Below are 12,165 nucleotides of genomic sequence, written 5' to 3' on the forward strand. Positions count from 1 at the left end.
ATGAGTGAGTACATACCGTGTTTGTCCTTCTGAGTCTGGGTTACCTCACTCAGGATGATTTTTTCTAGATCCATCCATTTTAGGCATGACAAATTTAAATCAATAGTTATATACATTTTGATTGGCTTTGAAAATTATAAATTTACAAACTCAAGTTCCATTCGCTCTCGGGATACCATCTACAAGGACTCCAATTTGCAGGAAGGCCCATTAAGGAAGGGAATGGCTCAGTTACCTTTAGCCTACTGGCTATGGGTGGGTAAGACTACTGTTGGTCTTTTCTGTGTCAAACACACAGATTGCAAGCCCAGTACCACTTAGAGATCTTTGGCAACAGTTAACTCTGCAGCTCTCACATGATTGAGCCTGTATGATAATGAGTATTTAGAGACAGGTAATATCTGGGGGGCACTCACCAACCTAAGACAGAACGCCTGTGTGGCCTGGACAGGTGTCTCTATGACGGGTAAGGTGACCTGCTGACGTCCCATGCAACCTAAGTCAGAAGCTCATTTTTTAGTAAAAGGGGGGGACCAGTAGGGTCCTGGCCCCCGTTTTGGGTAACTGTTGCCTTGCTTGCCAACCTTGACCTTGATATCCTCCCTATGCTAATTCCCTGCAAGATTCCACCCTCCTGAATGCTTAAGGGAAGCTCCTTGTCTGTGTATCCAGCATCTTGGGCATTAACAGCTTAGATGCAAGATTATAAAACATCAGAAGCAGGGTTGGGGATTTAGCTCAGTGGTAGACACTTTCCTAGCAAGCACGAGGCCCAGGCTTCGATCCTCAACTCCAAAAAAAAAAAAAAAAAAAATCAGAAGCAAACTTCTGCCCTCCAGGGTTCTCCCATTGTGCTGTAAGCCTGTATTTAAGACCTCCTCCCTCCTTCAATAAATGGCATTCGGCATTCAAAAGAAGAAGAAGAAGAAGAAGAAGAAGAAGAAGAAGAAGAAGAAGAAGAAGACAAGATCATGATGGGGAAACCCACAGAGATAGCTGACCCGTGCTAGTTGGAACTCACTGACTCTGAACTGACAGCTCGGGAACCTGAATGGGACCGAACTAGGCCCACTGAATGTGGGTGACAGTTGTGTGGCTTGATCTGTTTATGGAGTCCCTGGCAGTTGGACCAGGACTTATCCCAGGTGTATGAACTGGCTTTTTAGAGCCCATTCCCTGTGGTGGGATACCTTGCTCAGCCTTGATACAATGGGGAGGGGCTAGGATCTCCTTCAACTTGGTATGCCAGACTTTGTTGACTACCATGGGAGGCCTTACCCACTCTGAGGAGTGGATGGGGGTAGAGAGGGAGGGAGGTGAGGAGGCGGGAGAAGGGGAGGGAGGGGGAACTGGGGTTGGTATGTAAAATGGAAAATTTTTAATCAATAAATAAAGAAAAGGAAAAAAGAGAAATATGCTTTAAAAAAAAAAAAACCTTCCCATGCTGTTCATAACTAGTCCAGCTCTCCCACCTCATCTCTTTACCCTACTTCTAAACATTGAGTAGAAAACAGTTTTCTGCCCACTTTAAGTTGATTGTGGCCATGTGCCTGATTTGGGTCAATTTGTTGGTGATAAGTCCTAGATGGAGCAATTGCCAACAAGACACTCCCAAGTCCACTAATTCTGACATGGTAGCCAGCATTATTTGAAGTGCTGACTTCTTCCATCACATGAGTCCCTAAAGAATTATTAGTAGAGCTCTCAGAAGGCCCATAGTGTTTAAGTAGTACAAACAAGAAATAAAAGCCCCTTTTTAAAATCTTAAAGTCTAACCCACTGAAATGTAGGGACTCTTTGTCACTGCAGCACCACTTAGCCTATCCTGACTAACAGAACTGGAAGAAAAGGTATTAACATGGTGAGACTTAACACAAAATGTAGGATGATTGCAGTGCCTGGTGTTGATGATTTGGAGTCAAATTACAAGAGAGAATAACTGGAAATACAGCAAATGATGCTCAGAGAATTGGGTTTATGACGCTGTCTAGCACATGGTGTTGCAGTGAGTGGCAGAGATGGAGAGGGTAAGATCTTCGAAAGAGATCTAGAAATGGGATGACAGCATTGGAAGACTCATCTGTGTGCATGCCAAAATCCTCAAAGTTTAAACACAGCCTGTGAGTGGCACCCACAAATAAAAGTTTTGTTTCTACCTGAGACCAAGTGATGAATGCAACAAGGGCAAGGATTTTTGTGTCCCCAGTACCTGAAACAGTGCCTGTTACAGAAGGCATGTGGTCAATACATGCTGAATATGTGATCCGATGAAGCAGAGTGCCCTACCCCACACACTTGGGTAAGCAAATCTCACCAGGAAAAGAGTTCTCTCTGGCACTTACCATCTCTTTTCTATTTTTCTATCATCTCTGGACCACAGTGGCTGTTTTATCTTTGCCCATTCCTGAGTGTTCACTGTTGATTTATCTTGTTGTTGCAGGAGATCTTGAGGAGCTCCTTTTAAAACTCATCCCAGTGACCTGTGTGCTGAAAATGCTTCAGATCCCATCCCGTGTGCTACCAAACATGGATGCCATTCTCTCCTGTCTTCTCCTTTTTGTTCCCATCTAATTCCACTGACAAATGTCTTCCATTCTTTTTCCAAATGTACCTCAATGTCATCTCCTGCTTTTTACCCTCACAGCCATTACCTAGTTCAAGTTTTTATCATCTCTGCTCTGGTCCTAACCTTCTTGCACACTCTGTGCATCTAATCTCTGTAGAAATGTCTATTGTATGAAATTTTTACCTTGAAACTAGGCAAAACTTACAATCCCAGTTTCTGTGAGTCAGGAGCCGACATATGGCTTAGCCAGGTGCCATCAATGCGGGGCCTCTCACATGGCTCACTCAGCTGTTAGTCAATGCTGCCATGATCCCAAACCCAGTCTGGTGGCAATTCCACTTTCATACTCACTCATATGAGTGTTAGAAGACTTCAATCTGGCCACTGGTCAAATTCATCCCTTCCTGGACATACAGATCTGCCCACAATTTGGCTCATAACATGGCTGATGTCTTCCCCTTGACCTAAGAAAAAAATCTAGTCATGATGTCATCACTTCTAACATACTCTGTTCTTTAAGATGGAATCTTTAAGCTCCGCCCCTACTCCAGGAGACAGAATTGAACCAGGGTGTGGATACAGGGGTGAGGGATCGTTGATAACAATCTTAGAGACTGCCTGCCACACTCTTTTCAGGCCTCCTACCTCATCATCTAAAGTGTAAAGATGGCATCTTCTCTCCCCGCTCAGAAATTCTGATGATTCAGCTTGAACACCCAGAACATACTCTTTCATAATATGCCTGCCCCGCACCCACCACCCACCCCCGCAACCTCCAGCCCATTCACACCTTCCATTCTGCACTTGAACTCCCAAGGACTTGGAAGTATCAGGCCACTCTTCCTGTCACACGCCATTCCCTTGAAATGTCACTGCTTCTTAGCAAGTCAGCTCTGGGCTGATCAGGCAGTTATGTCTATCTCCATTAGACATCCTTTGGAGGTCTTGCTTTTCTCTAAAACAACCCTCAGCACACCAAATTACAGCTCTCTCCACTTGAATATGCCATGGGATCACAACCTTAACATGTTCAGGAGCCCATTTATTTCTTCTCTGGGATTTAGCCAACCTTTCACCTTGAGCCACCTATTCCTATTTCTTACAGAAAGCTGGCCCCTGGTCTGGTTATACAAGACCCTCACCAACTCCACTAGTTGTTCAAATGTCCAGAGATCATTCGTTTGTGAGAAGGTGCTAATAAGTCAATACACATGCTACTTATAAAGGCAATTATGCTCATCACCAGCTGCCTACACACACAGGAAGAAACTGGATGAGTACAGTGAACTCTCTAGGGTTAGGCAAAGATGCTTCCTAACCTGCTCCTCTAGTTACTGTCTATTCTTAGACAAGTTACTTCATATTTAAGCTTCTGTTTCCTCATTTGTAAAGGTAAACAACTTAGGTAGTCACTAATGGTTACCATATACCAAGAACTGTTCTATATGTTTTAAATATGTTAATCAAACAACACATAAATCAGGTACTATAATCCCATTTCACAGACCCAGAAATTGTGGTACAGAGTAAGTTACAGCGCAAGACGCTGAAAATAAATGGTGAAACTAAGATTACGATACAGGCAGTGAGGGCAAGAATCTTCGTCGTCAAATTCACTTCACAGGGTTGTGCAGGTAAAATGAAATAATGTGAATTAAGGCAAGGGCAAGTCAAGGCAGGGCTGACAATAGGTATTCTTTTAAATGCCTGGAAATGAAGGATTCATTCAAAGCCTCCGGCTTTCTGCAGGAACTCAGCAGAGACATCCTCACTGCTTTGAGGCTCTCAACTATGGAAGGCTCCTTCTTAGCTGGAAGCAATGGTAGCTGATGGACTAGAAGGCCGCTTCCAGCAGGGCCTGGGTTTCAGACATCTCTGAGCCGGCAGAGACCAGGTCGACCCTGCCCCACGCCGCTCCAGTCCCAGGTTGACAGGTTTCCCGTGGGAATCCCGCCCTCGGTGAAGGCTCGGGTTCCCATTAGTGGAAATTGGGGAGCAGAGCCGCATCTCTGGCTCTCAACCTATGGATTCCGCAGTTTTTCAGACTGGTAAAGTCGACTCCTCCTCCCGGCAGGCAGAGGGCGCAAGAGCACATGGCTCGAAACCGAGGCGTTTGTTGGGTACGGAAGTGACGTCACGAAAACGGACCTCTGCGGGGCTTGGGAGCAATGTTGAAAGGTTTCCCCGAAACTGGCCTCCCTCGCACTTTTGGTTCCGCAGAGCGATACTTTAGTGTGTCTTCCAGCTCTGACAATCTGATTTCTGTTTTCAGATAAGAAAAATCAGTGTCCTAGATAAAAGGACCTCTGCTATTCACTCAGAGCTTCCCCCGCCGCCCCTCCGAGAGGAAGGAGAACCCTGAGAAGCGGGTGGTGCTCGACCTAAGGAGGCCCAGGCCAGGTGTCTCAGTGACTGTCCAGACTCATGGAGGAAGGGACTTCAGTGTCGAAGGAGTGGTTTGCTAGGTTAGGGTTGCTCGAGTTAGCAAATAAAACGCAGGACACCCTGTTAAACCTGAATTGCAGATAAAGAAGTAATGTCTTGGCCTACAAATGCCTCAAATATTGCACAGATGGACACACACAAATTATTTACGTGCATTTAAACTTACCTGGGTGTTCTGTATTTTTTCTGGCACTCCTACCCCAGAGGCCACCTAGGAAGCTGTACTAAGGCTTTCTATATGCCTACAAGTCTCTGATAGTGTTTCTAGTTCAGTCTGCCCAGGTGTAACCCTGAGGTTATTTGTAGGGCTCCCAGTCTCTCCCATTGGTGACTGCACACTGTAAGGCTATTCGGGAGCTCAGAGATCAAACAACCTCTCAGACTTCCAAAATACCCTCCACCTTTAAGACTAGTGTATTCCAAAGACAGTGGGGAACTGAAAGGTGGAGAGCTCAACACAGAAAGGGTAATATATCTTTTATTGGCATCTCGGTGGGAACCAGCTGAAGGATTTTCAGCAGAACTGGGAAATCACCCGAAGGGAAACTGGGACTGGTGTTTCATTTCCCTAATGGCCAGGATGTCATAGCTGGTGATTTTACAAAGAAAGGGTTTTTTTTTAATACCTCAAAGGGGTGAGAGAATCCCTATACTATTGCCTCCCCTGTGGTCCCTTTACTACAGGAAGTAGGCTATCTTGGACAGGTGGGTTTGCTGGGATTGGGGTAGGGCTTTCAGGACAGCATATCTCCCTGTGATTTCATGAAGCTCCCTGGCTGGGCCTGCTTCTGCCAGGCTGGAGGAAGACAAAAGGAAGGGAAAGCTCCTACTGGTCTCCTCCCACTGTTCTTTTTAAATGCCATCTTACCAAGGTCCCATCACATGCGTGTTTCAGAAGTATATAGGACTCCATACTCTGTCATTCCCTATTGCCACTGTGTGCTACTAGAGGACACACAGGGACTGATCTCAGCATCACCAGTCTCCACCATGGGTCACAGGCACATTAAGTGTTGAATGAATGCTGAAGGAATCACCTTCAATGTAAATGCTAAGCCTTGGGCTGGGGACTTGATAGCCATTTACTTCCTGAGAATGCTCCTCTGAGAGAATGATACTCAGTGGTCATTGTTTTGCAAGTGAGTTAATAGATTCAGACAGGTGAGAAGCCATCTGTTAAGTTGCCATAAAATACTTCCAAGCACTTGCTCTGATCTGGCGTGAGAACACAGTGGACAAAGGAGTTCCTGCTGCCAGGGAGCTCACCTTCGAGGCAGCCTGAGAGATGATGCACAGACAAGCATGCTGCCCAGTGTACTGACAGAACACAGCTGCTCTGAAGAAAAGGAAAACCAGAGAAGTGGAAGGACATCCTGGAAAGTGCTGTTTTTGAAAGGGTCTTGGAAGTCTTCACCCAAAGAGAACATTCGAGAAGATCCTGAATGAATTGAGTGAGCTGCAGGGAGATTGTTCTGGGGAGAGGAGTCAGTAGATACTGGCTCAGCTGTGGGTGTTTGCACTGGAGAGGAGGCTGATGTGGCTGGGACTATCGAGAGGGGGGATAGTATAGGAGTCAGAGGTGGTTGGTGAGGGATTTTGTCATGCTTGGAGAAATGAAGCCCCAAGAATGACAGGATCTGGTTTCTGAGTGAGGGGCAAAAAGAAGAAACCAGCCTTTAGAGGGAGAGCTTGGGTGTCTCCTTTGGGCAGTAGCAGGTCTACTGACTTCCTGGGAGCAAATGAACACGAGAAGGCAGGGCTGGGTGTGGAGAGTGTTAGAAGGAAGATGTCCCTCGGTAAGGTCCTAGGACAGCATGTGTCGTGGGGGCCACTGTCGGTGCACTACTCAGGACAGAACTCCAAGGGGACAAGTGCCTATGTGGCCAAGACTCAAGGAATTCCATGTCTATGGTCAAGTTCCTCAACACTGACCCAAAGCTCCTTACCACTCTTTACATTTAATGCTTTTTTCTTTCCCTTTGGAAAAGGAGGTAAGAAATAATGGACAAAAGAGTCAGGCGGTGGTGGGACATGCCTTTAATCCCAGCACTTGGGAGGCTGAGGCAGGCGGATCTCTGTGAGTTCGAGGCCAGCCTGGTCTACAGAGAGAGATCCAGGAAAGCCACAAAGCTACACAGAGAAACCCTGTCTCAAAACCCCACCACCACCAAAAAAATAAGTAAATGGAAAAGAAATGTTTCCTGGGATTGGAAAGATGGCTCAGTGGTTAAGAGCACTTGCTGTTCTTGCAGAGGACCCAGGTTCAGTTCTCAGTGTCCACAGGGCAGCTCATAACCACTGTTTTCAAGGGATCTGACATCCTTGTTAGGCCCCTATGGGCATTATATGCATGTGGTGCATACGCATGCATTCAAGCAAAACATTCATACATACAACATAAAAATCAAGAAGACATGAGTATTAGTTAGTATTATCAAGTAAGTCATATCAAGGCCTGACCTCAGAAAAGGAAATAGGACATAAACATACAAAAGGTGCCAGTGAGAGAGAGAGAGAGAGCTGTTCAAGCTCCATACCAAGCTGGAAGTCACTTCAAAAGCCACCAAAACCCTCTAGTGAGTCAACAGTTAGCCCTGAGCTACAGCCCAGACAGCCATGTCTCCACAGGGACCCTCCACCTTTGGGAGCAGATGCTTGTTCCAGAAGGAAAATAACCTGTGTGTCCCCCAGGTCCCCTCAAAAATGAAGTATGAGTGGGTCCATATCTGCTCTGACCGCGGATGGAGTCATCTCAGAAATGGCCGCACGGATGCTAAGCCAGCCTGGGAACCCCTGTAAAGCATGGCTCTGGGTGGCTGACAGGAGCAAAGGAGCAGCTTCTAGTAATGTGCCTGAGTCGCTGTCCTAAGCTTTCAACCTGTTGTCAAAATACAAAGACTAGAGAGGGAGACCCCCCTGGTTTTGGTGAACACATGCATCCTGACACATTAGATGACCTCAAAGCCATGTACAAGCCCCAGATTGACTGAAACTCTGAAGCCACGTAGCCAGGCTTATCCCGAGAAATGTTCCATAAAGGCGAACACTGTCATACTGCAGTGTCCCGGGTGGGCAAGGCACAAAGATGGTGAGAGTAATGTTGCCAGAGTGTGGTTGGGGGGAATGGAGGGTGTGGGCTCAATGCTAGGAATACACTGAGGAGTGTTCACCCTAACTTTTTGTTTTGTTTTGTTTTTGAGACATGCACACACACACACACACACACACACACACACACACACACACACACACACCATGGCACATGTGTGCCTGTACACATCACATAATAAATAACAAGTTTTCAAAAAATAAAAGTAAGTTTATGGCATCTGTCTCTGTCCCCCTTCCCCTTAACTCAGGAAGAAGAGGCTTCAGGAAGTCTACAGGAGCTGGGGGAAGTCTAAATGTGAACAACTTTGCTCAGCACACACACTACAGCTTAAGACCATGAAAGTATGAAGGAGCCCGTGTCCTGGTGAGAACTGTCAGTCTGAGGAGACATCGGGGGCTGTGGTAATGGACACCACAATGCTCTGGGGCAGCCTTGTTCTAAACACTGCCGCCTGAGCAAGCCACACATGAGGGTCACTCTGCCTTACCAGCTTACGAGGAGGGTAAGGGTGCGTAGTCCACTCAAAACCTCCTAGCAGCAGGGAAATGGAGCCAGAGGTGTGGCTCAGTAGCTGAGCACTGGCCTGGTATGCACAAGGCCCTGGGGTCGAGCCCTCGTAGAGCAAAACAAAACAACAACCCCCATTCCTTTGCTCTCCCTCTGAAGCTTCTCTGGGCCAGGCACCTTCGTGGTGCCTCACACAGAGGTAACAGACAGTCATGAGTTTAGGAAAGGTCACAGCTCTGACCCCCACCTTAACCAGGCAACTCTCCCTGCCTCGTGACACCAGGCATGGAGGCCTGTGAGGAAGACAGGGGTGAGTCAGAGAAGCAAATGCCAGGGGGTGACGCCAGGGCTCAGGAGAAGAGACGGGGCTGAAGTGAGGAACCAGGTTCCACATGCCAGGTGGGCCAGTCTCTCTCACCCTTTCCTAGGCTGCTTTGTGAATGATTCCACTGAAGATTTTTTTTTTAAAAAACCTAAATATTTATTTGCTTCATATTTACAAAGGTGGGGAGGAGACTGAGAGAGGCCCCCAGCACACACCCCACGCCTGGCTGGCCAGGCCCCTCACGCTGCAGAGGCAGACACGGCTGGAAGGTACAGGATTTATGTTGCATACTTGAACTACAGCGAGTGTAAGACTGGTCCTATTTACAGGGCAGAAACACTACAGGTGGAGCGTGGGAGTAGCAGAGCGAGCACCAGAGTCCTGGCCAGAGGGGACCAGCTGGCCACCTGGCCCACCTCTCCCGAGGCATCTCCTTGGCCCCGCTGGGATTCTCTGGGACAACAGGCCCGCTCACATGATGCTTGCTGGGGTGAAGACAGGACCCACACACAAGGTGTCTGTGATCTCCCAGCCGCAGGACAGAGGTTTGCACACATCCTCAGCATCCTGGTCTTCTGCAGGCACCAGCTGCCCTCGAAGCGCTTCCCTGAGAGCAAGAGACAAATGGTGAAGGCAGACGGTGGCGTGGGGACAGAGGCCCAGAGCTTCCTGTGGCCCCTGCTCCTACAGTCCTGGCCTCATTACACACAGGATTCTCACCTGAGCACTAAGCCCAGACAAGGGCAAGAAGAAGGGAGGCCTGTGGCCCTTGTCCCCCTGTTCCTCCCCTGTGGTTCACACCACCCAATAGAGGAAAGGTTCTCATGTTTATTGAGATTTTCCGTGCATCCGACATTGTGCCGGCCGCTTTACACCCCCTACCCATTACCTAAAGTAAAGCCAAACCACCTTTACTTTCCCACAGAGGAAACTGAGACTCAGAAAAAAGCAGCATGCTCAAGACTCCTCCCTAACAGGTGGGGAGGCTGGCCCAGCTCTTTTCTCCTTACCCCAGGTGTACAACTTAAAATCTAGCCCATTGCTTGCCCCGCCCCAATCCCACAAACTGGTTCTTATCCTCTATCCCCATGCGCATGGGCAGTCCCACCACCTGACCAGTGCCCCAGCCCACACCGAGCCCAGCTCTGCCAAGCCCAGCTCCCAAACGACCCACTCATTTATCTCTGTATCCTGCTGGGACCCACTACCTTCCCTGCTCCCGCCCCTCCAGACAGACACAGCCCAGATAAGTTCATCTTTCCAAAAGGCAAACTCTCCTCTCGCACCTCCAGCACCTCCTGCCACGCCCATATTCCTAGAGACTGGCCCCTGTACGTCCCCAGGGCTCACTGTTTTACACACCCCTTCCCAGTGCCATGCTGGCCCATGTGCGTTATCCACCCTCACTGACTAATTCCTCCTCAGCATCCAGGTTGGGAGCCCTACAGACACTGTGGGCACTACTGTAGAGCACCTCTCCTTGATATCAAGGGTTCATCTACAGATCCCTGGCATCCTTTCACTGACAGAGGGCAGGGGATATGGCTGAATCCCTCATGCTGCAGGAGGCTAGCACCCAACAGTCACTTGCTGGGCAGACAGGCAGACGCTGAGAGGACACTGGGTGAGGAAACAGTAAAAAGATCACACCAGCTTACCCTTTATCTCTGGGCTCTACCCTCCCCCTTCCACCCACTCCCCCCCCCCCCCCACACACACCCCACTCCCCCATGTGCATGCCATTCATTTTCCACACTTCCAGCGCATTCCAGTCCCCCATAGGTAGGAAGGCCTGTCTGCTTCATACAACAGCAAATCAGAGGTAGATGGGAGACTCTGCACCTTCGTCTCCTTGTCTGTAAATGTAGGTTGGCCCAGTTTCTTAAAACCCTTCAGTGACCCCCTTCAAGGCCAAGTCCAGGCTAGGCCTCCAGGGTTCTCAACTCAGTCTTCCCTACATGCCACTGCTTGATAATGGACAGAACTACTGGAAGTCTATGACAGAAGGACCCTCTCAGACCTCCTCACTCTTCAGCCACCCACCCTCTTGGCTGTTCCAGGCACCTGGGCTTCCAGGGCCTAGCTGGCTTCTGAGACTCTTCCAAGCACACCCCTTCTCAACCCACAGCTCTCCCTCCCCAGGGTCCTTCCCACTCTGTGCCAGGGTCTTTGGGTACAGATCTGCACCTTGGCTCACCTGACATTAAACACTCCTGCACTCTCAGAGCCTGACACAGAATAGGTCTCAAAGCAAACCCTGTTAGAGGCCCCTTTGACGGGGGAGACTTCCTGACATGCCCACTTCTCTATGTCAGTATTTCTGTTCCCGGTAATGAATGCAGGGGACTCTCTGCCACCTCATCCACCTGTAGTTGCTGGCGACAGTCGGGGACTCACAAGGAAGCCTGCATGTTGTTTTTAGTTTTGGGGGGTTTTGGGGGGGCTTTATCAAAATACACCCCAATGGCAAAATGACTGTATGGACCTGCCCTGTACCCCACACAGTGGAGAAACAAGTGTGTGGAATGGATGAATTAAATGTGACTCTCCTGTGCCCTGTCAGACCTGGCATTTGGTGATGCTCCTGGGGGCTCTCAAGATTTAGGCCCCACTTAGTCTAGGGGGCCTGCATAGAAGCCCCTCCCAGCTGCCCTGCCCTCCAAGCCCTACCATAGCCTGACACCCACTGTGTGACCTCTCTGGAAATGACATTGACCCTCACAGAGTTTTGTGCGGTAAACGGAAAGAATGTGAAGTGCCCAGCTCAAGGTCTGACACGGGGGCTCCATGGCATTGGCAATTTCCACCTCACACACCTCTCACCGTGTAGGAGACAGACAGGATTGGCATTACTGCCCTTCCTAGATAGAGAGACTGAGGTATTAACCCAGCAGGTGTTTCCCAGGCCACAGAGCTGCCCCCTAGCTGCCATGTCCACCCCACATCTTCTGCTCACGTCCTCCTTCCTACATCCACAGTTAGAACGGTCTTTAGAAAATGCTGACCGGACCAGACCAGACCACGCTCAAACTTGTCCTTGCTCTCTGCATCCTTCACTCTGCCTCCAAAGCCTCCCAGCTCTGGCCCTGCCTCCATACAGTCACAAGCAACCTTCATTCCTTCCCCCACCTCCCTGCTGCCCCTCGCCTCCGACAGGGCCCCTATGCAGCACAGCACCAGCCATAGGACTGTGTGCCCCCTACAGAGCTC

General features: G+C 49.0%; 1 protein-coding gene across 3 annotated transcripts in view; it reads right to left on the minus strand.

Moving 5' to 3' along the window:
• Positions 1 to 9,053: 9,053 nt before the first annotated feature.
• Azin2 (antizyme inhibitor 2) overlaps positions 9,054 to 12,165 on the minus strand; it is a 31,435-nt gene continuing 28,323 nt past the window's right edge. For all 3 annotated transcript variants that reach the window (XM_036179235.1, XM_036179237.1, XM_036179236.1), the window contains one exon: positions 9,054 to 9,562. In XM_036179235.1, coding sequence (XP_036035128.1) covers positions 9,427 to 9,562 — 136 coding nt within the window. In that variant the 3' untranslated portion in view covers positions 9,054 to 9,426. The remainder of the gene's footprint in view (positions 9,563 to 12,165) is intronic.

Source organism: Onychomys torridus, chromosome 2 (assembly GCF_903995425.1).
Source record: "Onychomys torridus chromosome 2, mOncTor1.1, whole genome shotgun sequence".
Taxonomy (NCBI): domain Eukaryota; kingdom Metazoa; phylum Chordata; class Mammalia; order Rodentia; family Cricetidae; genus Onychomys; species Onychomys torridus.